Source organism: Hemicordylus capensis, chromosome 3 (genome assembly GCF_027244095.1).
Source record: "Hemicordylus capensis ecotype Gifberg chromosome 3, rHemCap1.1.pri, whole genome shotgun sequence".
NCBI lineage: Eukaryota > Metazoa > Chordata > Lepidosauria > Squamata > Cordylidae > Hemicordylus > Hemicordylus capensis.
In genome coordinates this window covers 141,320,186-141,336,370 of record NC_069659.1, presented here as the reverse complement: position 1 = coordinate 141,336,370, position 16,185 = coordinate 141,320,186, and the positions used below count along the sequence as shown (strand labels likewise).

The following is a 16,185-nucleotide window of genomic DNA, read 5'->3' as shown; positions in this document are numbered from 1 at the left end:
TGTTGAGGAAGGTTGGTAGCTCATGGAATGAGCAGTATTGCAAAGATGTTGGACTTTCTGGAGAGTTTTGTCTGCCTTTTCTATGAAAAGGGCTTCTCCCACAAATGGCAGGACCTCTATGTGGGCACGGGCATCATAGGCCAACTCCGAGGAGCGCAAATCAGCATGTCTATGAATGGCGATGAAAGTGGCAATAACCTTAGCTGCACATTTGGCGGCGTGTCTGACAGCATGGAGCTCTTGTTTGGTGAGGTGGGCTGCCTCCTTTAGGAACACCTTAACAGACTCTCTCTTATCAGGAGGAAAGTAGTCCAGGAAGGGTGGAGGCATTCCCACAAGAAGTGGCCTGGTAACTGGCAATCCTGAGGTGTTTGGCATGGATTGGCAATCCATAGGGTGGAGATGGAGCATAGGCGCCTGACAAAGGTGTCAAGAAGGGCTTTCTGCCCTTCTTGTCTGGTGGGGTAGAGGTAGGGCATGATCTATTCTTGGAGAGGGATGATTCAACCACTACAGAATTAAGTGTAAGGTGAAGTAGAAGGAATTTCCCCGTCTATTCTTCTTCAGTGTGGACTCTATAAAAATGTTCAAGCTGTTTAGTTGGCTGAAGTAAAGAAGATGGTTTCTATCAACATGACCTGGTGATGTCCAAGGGAGCATTCAAGGGGAGCAACACTGGGGCATGAGTGTCTGCCTCTATCAGGTTAAATAGAGGGTTGGGGTCTGACTTGTTTTGCTGGGAAAGCAATGTGGTCATGTGGGAAATATAGTCTCTGTGCAGTTTGTGGTCTTCCGAGGGCAAGCTCGGTTTAATGTCGGAGAGAAGATCCAGTGGAGAAGAGCCTAGTGAGGTCAAGTCCAAATGAGAGGATGGAACATCCGGGTCCTCGTATTCTGTCTCTGGGTTGGAGAAGTTCTCTCCACTGTGATATGGCTGCTCCAGATCTTCCTGTGTCTGTTCCTCCTCCTCTTGTGGTACGTTGGGCTGTTCTGCAGTGCAGGAGTTTCCCAAGGAACCTTGGGTGGTGCAAGGGAAGCTATTCTTGGTTGTAGAGGTGGTGAGTTCTGAGATTCAGTCCTCTGCCTGTGTTGGTCTGCTTGGAAGAGGAAGGAGGTGGAGACATCTCCCTGTCAGGCCGATGGGGTGGCCTGGAGGTAGTGGGGAGCAAGAACGGCCCCTCAGGACCTCCCTGTAACCCCACTAGTCCAGCTGGGATTGATGCTGATGCTAGGAATGGCTTCTTGGGGGAGGTTGCCAGTTAGTATCATAAAGGTACTAGGGAGGTAAGAGGATGGAGAAAGCTGATAAGAGCGATATGCTGGCCGTGTGTCCCAACTGGAGTCAATATAAGAAGGCTGGCTTCGGCCTGACGTGTGAAAGCCAGAGGGTCCCACATGGCTGGGGTCCCTACGGACCAGGTTCAGATAGAGAGCCTCAAATCTGAGTGGAAGTCTCCTTCCTCCAGATCAGTTATGGATACAAGTTATACTTGCATCGGTGTTCTTCCTGTCCAGCCCCTAGGTCACAGGTGTTCTAGGGTTCGTAGTTAAAATCCGCTACCTCAATGTATACATGAATCAGGTTTCTGTATTGAGGCACTAAATTGGGATCAAGGCAATCTGACCCCTCCTCCTTTTTGGAATCGAGAACTTGGCGGTTAAGACTGATCATAAAGTCTGAGTGTTGGTGTTGTGGGTTAGATTATGGGGCTAGTTTACGCTTCTTTTTTGCCTTAATGGAGGCATCTGGTGGGGGGAATCCTTTGCTTGGGATGCTGACCTGATTCTGAAGCCCGCTGTGGCTTCTTTATCTTTTTTGCAAGACAAGCAGCAGCAGTCGAGACCAAAAAATTAGAGGAGGACAGTACCAAACCAGAAGTGGACAGGACCGAAGTATTCAGTACTGAGGCCAAATTTGGAACCACGGGCTCTGAGACCTGTTTGGGGGTAGTCAAGGCTGCGTCACCAAGGGGGAGGGTAGACATGGAGGCCTGCAAGCCCGAGTTGGGTGGGGAGGTGCTTGCCACTGCCTGCATATTAGAAGGTTCTGCTACTGCCTGCAATTATTTTAGGGTCCCTTCCCACAGCCAAGACCTGAGGCAGGAGGCCCAGTTTTCTCTGGCCTGCTTGACAAACTTTGCACAGTGCGAGCAAGCATCTCCTTTGTGTGCCTCGGCAAGGCAAAATAAGGCAGTGACTATGCTCATCAGTGGAGAGGATCTTAGCCCTGCACCAAATTTAAAAGTGACCTTGCTGACTATAAGAGATGAGAAGGCCGAAATGCTGTCCCCCCGAAGGGGCAGAAGGAAGGAAGAGGGCGTAACACAGAAGAAATAAAAAACACTAAGCGAAACGAAGAGGAAAACCTAAACTAAAAATAGGAAGAGAGAGAGAGAGAGAGAGAGAGAGAGAGAGAGAGAGAGAGAGAGAGAGAGAGAAGGTTCCCCCCACCAGCTCGGAACAACTCACTGAGATGTTGATCTGTCGGTGGTCAAAGAAAGACTGAGGAGGGGGCCCTGCACACATGTGCATTCCATCAGAGGGGGCAGGGCTACCACCCAATTTTGAGAGAGAAGCTTTCAGCTTGGAAAGACTGAAGAGGTCTCTGCGCAGGCACAAAGCCCAATTGTGTTGAGCACAGAGATCACATCAAAGAACTTCACCCAATTAGTTCTTCTGTAAAAACTGGTGTAATGTGTAAAATGTGTAAAAACACATTAAACCAAAGAAAAAGCTTCAGACACATTTATTAAAATAGCACCAGAAAGAGACTTGACAGTTGCATTAAAAATATTAAAGGTCACAATGGCCAAATAACCAAAACACACAAGTATTCTGATTGAAATCCATTGCCCAAACCACAATACAGTTTGGGCAATGGCCCTCGTTATTTGTGGGGGTTCCATTCTCGCCTATAGGTGTGAATACAGAAACCACAAACAATGAAACCTTACCCCTATAGGAATTCAGGGGTTAGGTTCCTACACATGCATGGGCTAAAAAAGCAGGAGCGGGGTCAGAAACATGAAAAATAAAGTACTGTACCTTGGTCTCTAGTAATACGTCACAGAACAAAATAATTGCCCAGGTTTTTTTCAAAAAAGAGCCACAAAATGGCTCTGCACTGTAAAATGGCAGCTGGAAACAACATCGGAAGTCATTTCCAGCCGCTCAAAACCACAGATAGGCACATTCTGCCTATTTTTATTACAGCGGATAAAGAAACCAGGTCTCTAATGCCCTAACCCAAGTAGGGTTACTCAAAGCGCGAAGGTCACCCCAGCTGCCCAGCTAAAGCAAGCAGGCACCTATATTGGGCAGCAGCGATATAGGAAGGTGCTGGAAGTGGACGATCACTTCAGGGACAACAACAAAGGCATCATGTCGTACTGCGCAGGAGAAGCCAATGATAAACCACTCCTGTATTTTACCAAAAATACCACATGGATAGACAAAATGGAATGATTGTCGATGTAGTGCCGGATGATGGGCTCCTCAGGTCGGATTGTACTCAACATGCTACTGAGAAAGAGCTGAGGATCTCTCAGAGTACCGATGGTGTTTATGAGATGATTAGGCTAAAGCCTTTAAGTCAAGCAGTCAAGCAGCTGATGTTGCCGTGCAGGAAAAGAAAATCAGAAGCTGCAAAGAAACAATTACAATGGGAATGTGGAATGTAAGAAGCATGAATATGGGAAAGCTGGACACAGTGAAAGATGAAATGAATCGACTACAGATTGACATCTTGGGCATCAGTGATGGATGGGAATGGGACACTTTCAGTCAGGAAATCATACCATTTACTACTCAGGACACAAAAAACAAAGAACAAACGGTGTTGCTTTAATAGTCAGGAAGGATACAGCAGTGACAATACTTGGATAAAATGCAGTCAGTGACCGACTAACATCAATTAGATTTTGTGGACAACCCTTTAATGTGACATTTTTTCAAGTCTATCCTCAATGACAGATGCAGAAAAAGAGGAAGTTTATGAGTTCTGTGCTCAAGTTCAGTTTGAAATTGACAGAACATGCAAGCAAGATGTGATGCTGGTGGTTGGAGACCGGAATGCCAAAGTTGGAAATGGTAAGGAGGAAAACATAGTCAGACTGCATGGCCTAGAAAACAGAAATGAAGCAGGAGAATGACTTATTAGTTTCTGCCAAGCCAATGATCTCTTCATTGCTAACACATTCTTCAAACAACCAAAGCGGTGCCTATACACATCACCAGATGGAGTACACAGAACTCAAACTGATTACATTATTGGTGCAAGGTGGTGGAAGAGCTCAGTTATAACAGCAAAGATGTGGCTGAGGGTCGATTGTGGAACAATATCACAAACTGCTCATGTGCAAGTTCCAAGTCAAGCTAAAGCAGAAAAACAAAGCTATCTTGCTTCCACAATATGATCTTGAGAATGTTCCCACCACATTCAAGGGGAACATCAGGAACCATTTTGAAGTTCTGAACCTCATTGAAAGGGAACCAGAGGAACTGTGGAATGAAATCAAAGAAGTTGTTAAGGAAGAATGTGAAAAGAAACTGTCAAAGACCAAGAAACAGAAGAAAGCAAAATGGATGTCAGAACAGATGGTGGAAATTGCCAAGAAGAGGAAAAACGCCAAAATCAAGAAAGATAAAGACCTCAGGAAGGAACTTAATAGGGAATTTCAGAAAGCTGTTAGAAGAGACAAAGAGTAATACTACAATAACATCTGTAAAGACCTTGAGGATGGAAATAGACACGGAAAAACAAGGAAAGTTCTCCAAAGGATCTCTGAACTCAGAGGGAAGTTCCAACCTCTAATTGGTATGTTAAGGGATGCCAAAGGACAGATAGTAAGAGAAGATCAAAAGGAGATGGAAGGAGTATGCTGAAAATCTGTACAGCAGGGAGGTCAACAGCCAAGATACTCTAGAAAATATCCCCTACTTGCAAGAACATCTAATATGGGGAGATGAAGTTAGATCAGCACTCCGGTCTTTACCAAGTTGGAAGGCTACATTAATTGATCGAATAGCTACAGAATTATGGCAGGCAACAGAAGAAGAATCAGTCAAGGCTCTAACCAAACTACGCCAGCAAATTTGGAGAATGACACAGCGGCCAACAGATTCAAAGAGGTCAGTCTACATACCTATGCCAAAGAAAGGAGACTTAACAGACTGTGCAAACCATTGCACAATATCCTTAATTTCACATGCTAGCAAAATAATGCTCAGGATCATCCAATGCAGATTAGAGCCCTATGTGGAAAGGGAAATAACTGTGTCCTGACTTACATGTGGCACTCTTATAACCTGCTGCACGACAGGTTCTGGAATAGTAGTTTGCACAGCAGAATCCTGAATCACAATTCTTGGAGGAATCATCTGAGTTGCAGTTTGAACCTGAGACTCAGTCACAACCCTCCAGGGTTGTCATTTGCACTGCAGCCTGTACTAGTTGTCTGGACTAACTGGGGTGGAATCTGTAGACATGTCACCCCAATCTCCCACAAGTAACGGGCCTGCCATCAACGCCCTAGATCAGAATAGGGTCACAGAAGGAGTTTTTGGCACATCCTCTAAATTCTTCTCCTCAACGTCGAGACCCTGGCTAAAGAAACCCCAGAAAGTCAACACCGAAGGGGTGCTCTCCCCCGATTCCAACATTGCAAGGATATTCCGGGCTGTCTTGGGATCAAAAACAGCCTGGTTGTAAACATTGGTGTCGAACACCACAGGTGATTTGCACTCCTTTCTTGACATTGACGTAGATACCGGGGTCCTCAGCATCCATGGAGACTGATGCGGTGTAGGTCCTGTTGATAGACACTGCCAGATATCAAGGTGCAAGTTCTGACAAAGTAGGAGTCTTTCCCAGCTCTGGCATCGACTTCCATGATGATGGGTTCGTCAGGCATTGCAATGCTGACGGGTTCACCAGGCATTGTAAGCCAGACAAAGAAGGGGTCATAGTGCTGGGTGGTGACAGATGGCCCTCCTTTTGATCACTATTCCCACTATGCTTTTTAGGGGATGAAGAACCTGACTTATCCTCTTGACTCCGTTTCCTTTCCTTCTCCCAGTGGCGAGACGAATGACCTTCAGGCACTTGCAGCTCCTTAAATGGCGAGCCCTTTGACGTTGATGGCACAGGCATAGGGGATTTAGACTGCATTTGCATTGCAGTCCCTGATGTTGATCTCAGTACTGTGGTCCTCGATTCCGGAGACTTCGGAACACTCTCTGGAGTCAGAGCCTCCTCCAACAAAGCCACCCTCAAATGCACAGCTCTATTTTTCAAAGTTTGTTAGAGAATGAGTTGTAAATGGAGCACACTATGGCATTGTGCCCTTCCCCCAGACACAATTGAGGGGATTTCCCCCCTACATTGAGGGGATTTCCCCCCTACATTGAGAGAGATTTTCCTCCTACAGTGCATGCACCTCTTAAAGGTGTTTTTTTCCCTATAGGCTTGGGGCTTGTAAAGGACCCAAATATCGTTAAGTCAAACAGTCTGTTTTCATATACCTTCCAAACATTTTGCTGAGATAAAACAAAGAATAAATCCAACCAGTCCAAGTTCAAATACAATAAGTACTACTTTACTTATCCAAAGGACAGTCCGTAAACCAAGTCCAGTCCAAATCCAGGTCAAGTCCAAATATCCAACATTAAAATACTTTCTGAGGAGCCTAGATCACTAAAGACCCAAGCACACTGACGGTCAGAAACAAACTGAGATGTGAGGTACCAAACCGTCAATATCAGCAGGCACAAAGCACACACAGTGGGCAGTTGATCAGCGCCACGAGGAGCTAACAATTTCTACCCAAAGTGTTCCACCCAGGCGCAGAAACCACTTTTATGGATGTTACCAGATCACAACCCAGATCCTTTATTCCTTACACATAGAGAGTGGGGAGCACGCACACCTGAAGCTCGGGAACATCCTGCAAGATTAAACCATGGTTCCATGCGATGTCTAAACCAGGCCAGAAAGAGAGCGCACTGGCCTGTAGTTCAACATGCTTTGAAGCCCACCTACCTGACCCACTAGTCCAAATGCCCGGTCCATACTTCTCTGGTCTGTGTACTTCCTTATTTTGTTATGCAGCCACCCTAACTCAGCAAGACGGCTTGTAGTATCTCTCAGAGACTTTGAAAGGCTCACCTAAAGTATTAAGAAACAAATGCTGATTACATGTAACAATTAAAAAGTGTAGCACAAAACAAAGCCTCAATGAGTAAGCTATGTCATAAGGATAATTTCCCCCTAGGTTTTTCTCTCATCTGGCAAAGTGTTGATTGTGTCCTATTGTCAAATGTAAGAGGATCTTTAGCCCTGCACATTTCCTATGTGATCCCATTATCAATATATTATTTGATGTCTTTCTTTTACTTGTTTTTCCCAGGAAGCACTATTATCACAAAAAGAATAGGGTTTCAGCTCCTTCAGAATGCCTTTGAAGGAACACTCCTGCAATTCACACATTTCAGGGAAAGCAGCCTTCAGTTACTTATGAAGATCTATGGCTCCTATAGTCATTTTAGAATCATTTTGTTGAAAAGCAGGATATAAGAATCCTGCTAAGTAAGGAATGTCTCTAAATGTTCCTCCATAAGGAGAATTGATCTGCAAATGATCTACAGACTGCTGCTGACTGTATGGAATATGTTTTTGTTTTTGTTTTTTTAAAACATTCCTCTGGAATGCTCATGGCAGCTCACATACAGCTTTCTAAAAGCTGTATCTATAAAAGCATGGGTTGGGGCAGTGGGGAGAGAAGAGGGGATAAAGAGACTCCATTTTGAAGTTTAACCCCTCTTCCTGAATGCTGCCTACCTAGATAAAAACAAGTGTAAGATCATCACACAAACCTTTCCATCTACTTTGTAACAGTTTTCTGAATTGAACATTTTTATTATTTTGCCATCTATTCCCTGGAAGACGTACAAAATGTCTCTCACAAGATATGCTTCAGTTATTTCAACAGAACCTGAAAAAGGAAAACAAAATTAAGTCATTTTCAGGAAATCCAATAGTCACATTTGTCATTTTTAACAGCCTTACTGGAATTATGTTTACTTGGCTGCAAGTCCCACTGAATTCACTAGAGCTTATTCCAAGGGAAGCATGCATAGGGTTGCAGTTTTAAATGTTCCATAGCAAATTATAGTAGTGCCAGAGATGTACTATTATTTTTTAGTTTTAAAATGACTCAATTCAGAGAAAGTCATATCCAACTTCTCAAATAGACTTTGCTGCTCATATGGTCATCACTGAAATGTATTCATGATTCACTTATAGTCACATGCAACCAGTATGGATGTGCACAGAACCAGCAATGGCTAGTTTGATGGCGGTGGGGTTACCTTTAAAGAGCACGGAGGGTGCTCTTCCCCCCCCCCCCACCAGCACTGTGCTTAAAAGCAGTCCAGCGGGGTGGAAGCATACCTCGACACCCCAATACGCATCGGAAGCGCACCAGGCACTTCCAGTCTGATGTGCACCGGGGTGGCAAGGAGGTATGCTGCCGCCCCGCAGGACCATTTTTAAGCACAGCGCCGATGGGGGGGAGGAGCACCCTCCCTGCTCCTTAAAGGTAACTCCCCGCCATCGAACCAGCCAAACCATCGGACCTTCAAACCGGTTCAGAGGTCTATAAAAGTGCCTCTGAACCAGTCTGTGCACATCCCTAGCAACTAATTGTGTGCAACAACTAGCGGATCCTGGATTGGGATGCTTCCCTCGGCAGATCTCCTTTGCTGAATCAAGACTATTGATGCAACAGCCCATAGCACAATAACCTACTGTCTCAAGTAAAATTCGTCATTGTCCTGCTTTGAGTGGTCTGTTCAACAAAACATTTCTGCCATCTATGAGGACCTTTACAGCAATATTTTCAAGGACTGGTTAAGTGACATTAAAGTTTCCTAGAAAATTCCTAATGTTTTTTCAAAGAGATCTTGTCGGAATACTTCTACATTTCTCTGACTTATTAGGAAGAGGTTACTCCTGAACAGAATTTATTATTGTTATTTTGCTCCTCTTACAAGAGAGATCTTTTTCTTTCTTGACCATATACTTAAAATTGCCCATTTGTAGTATGGAAATTACTAGTTTAAATAAGTGTTCTTCTTGGTCAATACAAAGAGGAATTTGGATTTTGTGTGACAGGAATTTATGTCACACAAGACACTTCCTGACATTCACCTCTGTATAGGGAAAAGAAAAAACAGAGACAGACACATACATTGTATTACTAAAGAAGAATGTGGCCCTCTAAATAGCAACAGTAATGGACAAAATAAAAGCAACCTTGAAAAATGCATGCATACACTAAAAAGGACTAAGCCAAATGGATAGCCATCCTTCCTTGAAGGCAAAGGAATGTCACACAGCAAGATTCAGAGTGTACTGACTCACAAGTTCCACTAGTTCACTATGGCCAGTGAACCACAAATTGTAGTCTTCAGAATTGTAAAGTTAGAAAAAGTAAACTTGATCTCAGTCATATAAATGTGTGGTTCAGAAGCAACTATTGCCAATTCATGTGTTGGAATTAACCAAGAATGAAAAAGGCAGAATAAGCCACTTAATGTCTCAGCGGGGAAATGGCTTGACTACCAAGCCAGAGGTTGCCAATTCAAATCCCCAGTGGTATGTTTCCCAGACTATGGTAAACACCTATATCGGGCAGCAGTGATATAGGAAGATGCTGAAAGGCATCATCTCATACTGCACGGGAGGAGACAATGATAAACCCCTCCTGTATTTGATCAAAGACAATCACAGGGCGTCGACACCGGAGTGTTGTCAACCAGGAGTCAACACCAACTCGAAGGCACACTTTACTTTAAAAAGTCAGAAGCCTTGGACATCTGCATCCCCGGCACCCCACTCTCCTCATCTCCAATCCCTTTGCCTAGCTCCAAGGTTTATCAGAAAGTCAGTTTTCCCTGTTCAAACAAAACAGTAATCCATGGCTTGCAAAGAACCCAGAACACAGCAAAGAGATTGGAATGTGTAAGGGGAGCGGCAAAGTGGTGGTGGGGGTGGAGTGTGTGAGAGGTTCCTCTGCCAAACTATGGTTTTATGTAACATCTGTGCCACTCCATAGATTTCCTACCTTAAGCTGAACTCTTATTCTGTTCTGCTTAACTCTTTCTTTAGTTCAGCACTGTAAAAAAAAATTACTTTCATACTGTAGCTTATTCCTTTACCTCAATCTTAAAATGCACTTGTATTAAAATAAATCTCATTGATTTCAACAGATTCTAGTTCAAAGTAATTGGTTCACATCTATGCTTGAAAAGGTTTGAACAATGAAGTTTACTATGAGAAAGCTTGAGAATTCTTCAGTAACCATTTTCTCAGAAAAACATAACGTGAAGCACACCTACACAGACCAGATTTGAGTTCCATTTTAATTTGCTATCCACACTCTGGTCATTATTCAGTACAGATACTAAATTACACAAATCTGTGTTGTAAGCCACCCAGAGCTTACAAAACAGATGTTTAGTAATCATAAATTACTAAATGTGTATTGTAAGCCGACCAGAGAACAATTTGTTATGGGGAGGCTAACTAACCATCATCGTCATCTTACTACTACAGAGCCACTATTCCAAATAGGAAAGGTTTGTTCCAAAACAAACACTTGGAAACAAAACATAAGAACAGCTCTGCTGGATCAGGCCCAAGGCCCTAGTCCTGCATCCTGTATCACACAGTGGCCCTCCGAATGCCTCTGAGAAGCCCACAGAAAGAGGTGAGGGCATGCTCTCACTCTTGTTGTTACTCCCCTGCAACTGGCATTTAGAGACATCTGGCTTCTGAGGCTGGAGGTGGCCTATAACCACCAGAGTAGTAGCCATTGATAGACCTGTCATCTGTGAGATTGTCCAAGGCCCCTTTAAAGCCACCCAAGCTAGTAGCCATCATCACATCCCATGGCTAGGAGTGTGTCCAAACCAGTCCGGGGCCATGTAAGAGGCCTACGGAATGGATCGGACTTTGGCCGGTCTGGCGGGGGGGGGAGTGTGGCTTTAAGGGCGGGGGGGTAGTACTTACCCCTCCCGCCGCTCTTCCCCCTCCAGCGCTCAACTTTACTGAAAGGTTTTGGGGGCAGCAGAGTTTCCCCACTGCCCCTATCGTTGTCTGCAACAAGTAGAAGTTGGTGCTACGCATGTGCCTGTTGCGGCGTGTGTGCGCCATATACGTCATGTATGCAGCGTGCATGCGCCGGCAACAGGCGCACACCGCGACGGGCACATGCATAGCGCCAACTTCTACTTGTTGCAGACAACGATGGGGGCAGGGCGGAACTTTGCCGCCCCAAAAACATTTCAGCAAAGTCGAGCGCCGGAGAGGGAAGAGCAGCGGGAGGGGTAAGTACTATCTCCCTGCCCTTAAAGTCACACTCCCCCCAGTGCCGGACCGCGCCTCCGTGGTTCCGTGCACATCCCTACCCATGGCATATAATTTGATAGATTAATTTTGCTCTGTGTGAAAAAGTACTTCCTTTTGCTGGTCCTAAATTTCCTGGCCTTCCGTTTCATGGGATGACCTCTTGTTCTAGTGTTGCAATGGCGGGGTGGGGGTGAGGAGTTCTCTGTCCATTCTCTCTACTCCATGCATTATTTTATACATCTCTATCATATCTCCCCATAGCCACCTCTTTTACAAACTAAAAAGCCCCAGATAGATAGATAGATAGATAGAATTTACATTCTGCCCCTCCAAAAAAGGCTCAGGGAGGTTTACGTCAGATGCTGTAGTCTTGCCTCATAAGGAAGGTGGTACAGAACCCTGATCATTTTGGTTGCCCTCTTGTACTCTTTTTGCAATTCTACAGTGTCCTTACATAAGAACAGACGAAAAACCCTGCTGGATTATGCCCAAGGCCTATCTGGTCCAGCATCCTATTTCACACAGTGGCCCACCATATACCTCTGGGAAGCCCACAGGCAAAAGCTGAGGGCATGCCCTCTCTCCTGCTGTTACTCCCCTGCAACTGGTGCCTCTGAGGTTGGAAGCGGCCTATAGCCCTCAGATTAGTAGCCCTTGATAGATCTGTCTTCCATTAATTTATCTAAACCACTCTTAAAGCCATCCAGATTGCTGGCTATCACCACATATTGTGGCAGAGAATTCCAGAAGCTGATTATGTGTTGGATGAAGAAGTACTTCCTTTTGTTGGTCCTAAATTTTGTTCTTCCTAAAAGGAAGAAGTACTTCCTTTTGTTGGAAATCAGTTTCATGGGTGCACACCTGGTTCTAGTGTTATGTGAGAGTAAGAAGAACTTCTCTCTATTAGCTTTCTCCACACCATGCATGATTTTATAAACTTCTACCATGTCTCCCCTCAGTCATCTTTTTTCTAAACTGGCCTTGCCTTATAAGGCCTTGCCTTATCTTCACCTTGTCCAGTTCTACAATGTCCTTCTTAAGATATAGTGATCAGAACTGTACACAGTACTCAAAATGTGGCCACACCACAGCTTTGTATACAGGCATTTTAATTTTAATTTTCAACCCCCTTTCTAATGATCCCTAGCATGGAATTTGCTTGTTTCACAGCTGCTGAATACTGAGTCAACACTTCCAACAAGCTGTCCACCACGACATCAAGATCTCTCTCCTGGTAAGTCACTCAGACACCATCAGTGTACATGTGAAGTTGCGTTTTTTTGCCCCAATATACATTATACATTACTTTACACTTAGGAACAAAGAACCATATTTGCCAGTTTGGAGATATCTTTTTGGAGCTTCTCACAATCTGCTGTGGATTTCACTACTCTAAATAGTTTAGTGTAATCTACAAATTTGGCCACTTCGCTGCTTACCCCAACCTCTAGATGATTTATGAACAATGATCCCAGTACAGATCCCTGGGGGACCCCACTTCTTACTTCCCTCTATTGTGAAAGGTGTCCATTTATTCTTATCTTCTTTTTCCTGTCCTTCAACCAGTTACCAATCCAAACAAGAATTTCTCCTTATCCCATGACTGATAAGCTTACTCAAGAGCCTTTGGTGCAGAACTTTGTCAAAAGCTTTTTGGTAGTCCAGGCATACTATGTCAATTTGGACATCCCAGATGGCACCCTCAAAGAACTCCAGAAGGTTAGTGAAGCAAGACTTGCTCTTGCAGAAGCCAGGTTGGTTCTCCTTTCCAGCAAGGTCTGTTCTTCTATATATTTAATAATTTTGTCCTTAAGAATACTTCCCATCAATTCCAGCACAGAGGTTAAGCTTACCGACCTATAGTTTGCCAGATCCCCCATTCTCCAAGGTCACCTTCTCTCTGGTTGATTCCATGACTACCTGCTCTAAGGCACAGTCATTTATCATGTCTAGAAATCTGGCCTCTCTGTTAATGCCTGCACATGAGTTTGCCCAGTCTATGCAAGGATAATTGTAGTCACCCATTATTTCAGCTCTGTCTTTCCTTGATGCCTCTCTGATTTGCTTCTCCAACGCTAGGTCACTCTCAGCATTTTGATCCAGAGAGCAATACCACATCCCTAGTAACACATTTCCTTTCAGTCCTTGTATTGTCACCCATAATGATTCTGTGGAGGACTCAGGTCCTTCTAGGTTGTTGGATTCTATCCCTTGGTTAATACACAGTGCTACTCTGCCCCCAGTTCTCCCCTCCCTATCCTTACTGTAGAGTTTGTATCCAGGAATAACAGTCTCCCACTAATTCTCACTGTTCCATCAGGTTTCCATTTTCATTAGCAATGAAGTACTCCAGCTCACCCATCTTGGCTTGGAGGCTTCTGGCAGTGGTATATAAACACGTATATGCAGTGTCTCTTACCTGATGTTGGCATGTGCTATCTCCCTTACAGTCATTTGGCCTTTTTGACCAGCTGTCATGTTTTTCTCTCTGCTCTAATCCTGGTTCTACTCTGTCCCCTTCTGCATTTTCTGAAACATTTGCACCCTAGATTTTGCTTGCCAAACTAGATACCACCCAATTCCTGTCTTCAATCCACAGGCATCATTTTAAAAGCTGCTCTGCAACATTTTTTATTTTAAGCGCCAGCAATTGGGTTCCATCTTGGTTCAAGTGGAGCCCATTCCTTTTGCACAGGCTTTGCTTGTCCCAAAGTGTATCCCAGTGCTAAACCCCTCCTCCCAGCACCATCATCTCATCTACACATTGAGACCTCTCAGCTCCATCTGTCTCCCTAGCCCTGCATGTGGAAGCGGTAGAACTTCAGAGAACACTACCCCAGGAATCCTGGATTTCACTATGCTACCTAGCAGCCTAAATTTGGCTTCCAGGATCTCCTGACTGTACTTTCCAACATCGTTGCTGAAGACATGCACGACGACACCTGAATCCTCCCTAGCACTACCTAACAGTCCATCTAGATCAGTGATTCTCAAACTTGGGTCCTCAGGTGTTATTGGACTTCAACTCCCATAATCGTCAAGCAAAGGCCATTGAGGCTGGGGATTATGGGAATTGAAGTCCAATAACACCTGAGGACCCAAGTTTGAGAATCCCTGATCTAGATGCTGTGTGACGACTGCAACCTTCACACCAGGCAGCAGGTCACAGTGCAGTCTAGAAGCTGGTCACAAACCCATCTCTCTATGCCCCAAACGACTGAATTAACCACTACTAGGAGGCCCCCCCAACCCCTGGAGGAGTATGCTCTTGCACAGCAGATATGGGCTTATCACCCAAGGAAAGGGTCCTTCTAAGGGAGTATTCCCCTTTTCCTCAGACTGATGTCTTCCTTCCCCGAGACCTTCATTCTCCAGGATAGCAGAGGAGCTATCCGCCTGCGAGTGGGATGCTTCTATCTCATCCCTGAGTCCCATCCACATACCTCTCTGCTTCCCCAAGCTTCTCCAGCTCAGCCACCTTGGTTTGAGAGAATACATTTGTTCCCTGAGTGCCAGGAGCTCTTTACACCAAGCGCACAACCATACCTTCTGCTCCTCAGGCAGACTGTCATACAGGTGAAACTCGAAAAATTAGAATATCGTGCAAAAGTTCATTAATTTCAGTAATGCAAATTAAAAGGTGAAACTGATATATGAGACAGACGCATTACATGCAAAGCGAGATAAGTCAAGCCTTAATTTGTTATAATTGTGATGGTCATGGCGTACAGCTCATGAGAACCCCAAATCCACAATCCCAGAAAATTAGAATATTACATGAAACCAATAAAACAAGGATTGAAGAATAGAACAATATCGGACCTCTGAAAAGTATAAGCATGCATATGTATTCAGTACTTGGTTTGGGCCCCTTTTGCAGCAATTACTGCCTCAATGCGGCATGGCATGGATGCTATCAGCCTGTGGCACTGCTGAGGTGTTATGGAAGACCAGGATGCTTCAATAGCGGCCTTCAGCTCTTCTGCATTGTTTGGTCTCATGTCTCTCATCCTTCTCTTGGCAATGCCCCATAGATTCTCTATGGGGTTCAGGTCAGGCGAGTTTGCTGGCCAATCAAGCACAGTAATCCCATGGTCATTGAACCAGGTTTTGGTACTTTTGGCAGTGTGGGCAGGTGCCAAGTCCTGCTGGAAAATGAAGTCAGCATCCCAATACAGCTCGTCTGTGGAAGGAAGCATGAAGTGCTCCAAAATCTCCTGATAGATGGCTGCGTTGACCTTAATGAAGCACAGTGGACCAACACCAGCAGATGACATGGCTCCCCAAATCAACACAGACTGTGGAAACTTCACACTGGACTTCAAGCATCTTGCATTGTGTGCCTCTCCATTCTTCCTCCAGACTCTGGGTCCTTGGTTTCCAAATGAGATGCAAAAGTTGCTCTCATCAGAAAAGAGGACTTTCAGTTCTTTTTGTTTTGAGCCCAGGTAAGACGCTTCTGACGTTGTTTGTTGTTCAGGAGCGGCTTGACAAGAGGAATACGACATTTGAAGCCCATGTCCAGGATCCGTCTGTGTGTGGTGGCTCTTGATGCACTAACTCCAGCCTCAGTCCACTCCTTGTGAAAGTCCCCAACACTTTTGAATGGCCTTTTCCTGACAATCCTCTCCAGGCTGCGGTCATCCCTGCTGCTTGTGCACCTTTTTCTTCCACACTTTCCCCTTCCACATAACTTTCTATTAATGTGCTTTGATACAGCACTTTGGGAACATCCAACTTCTTTTGCAATTACCTTTTGAGGCTTTCCCTCCTTA

The 16,185-nt window shown here is 44.8% G+C and overlaps 1 protein-coding gene across 2 annotated transcripts in view; it reads right to left on the bottom strand.

Moving 5' to 3' along the window:
- TUBGCP3 (tubulin gamma complex associated protein 3) overlaps positions 1 to 16,185 on the bottom strand; it is a 108,261-nt gene that overhangs the window by 58,998 nt on the left and 33,078 nt on the right. For both annotated transcript variants that reach the window (XM_053309636.1, XM_053309635.1), the window contains exons 7-8: positions 7,873 to 7,991; positions 7,040 to 7,165 (exon numbers count right to left, since the gene is read on the bottom strand). In XM_053309636.1, coding sequence (XP_053165611.1) covers positions 7,040 to 7,165; positions 7,873 to 7,991 — 245 coding nt within the window. The remainder of the gene's footprint in view (positions 1 to 7,039; positions 7,166 to 7,872; positions 7,992 to 16,185) is intronic.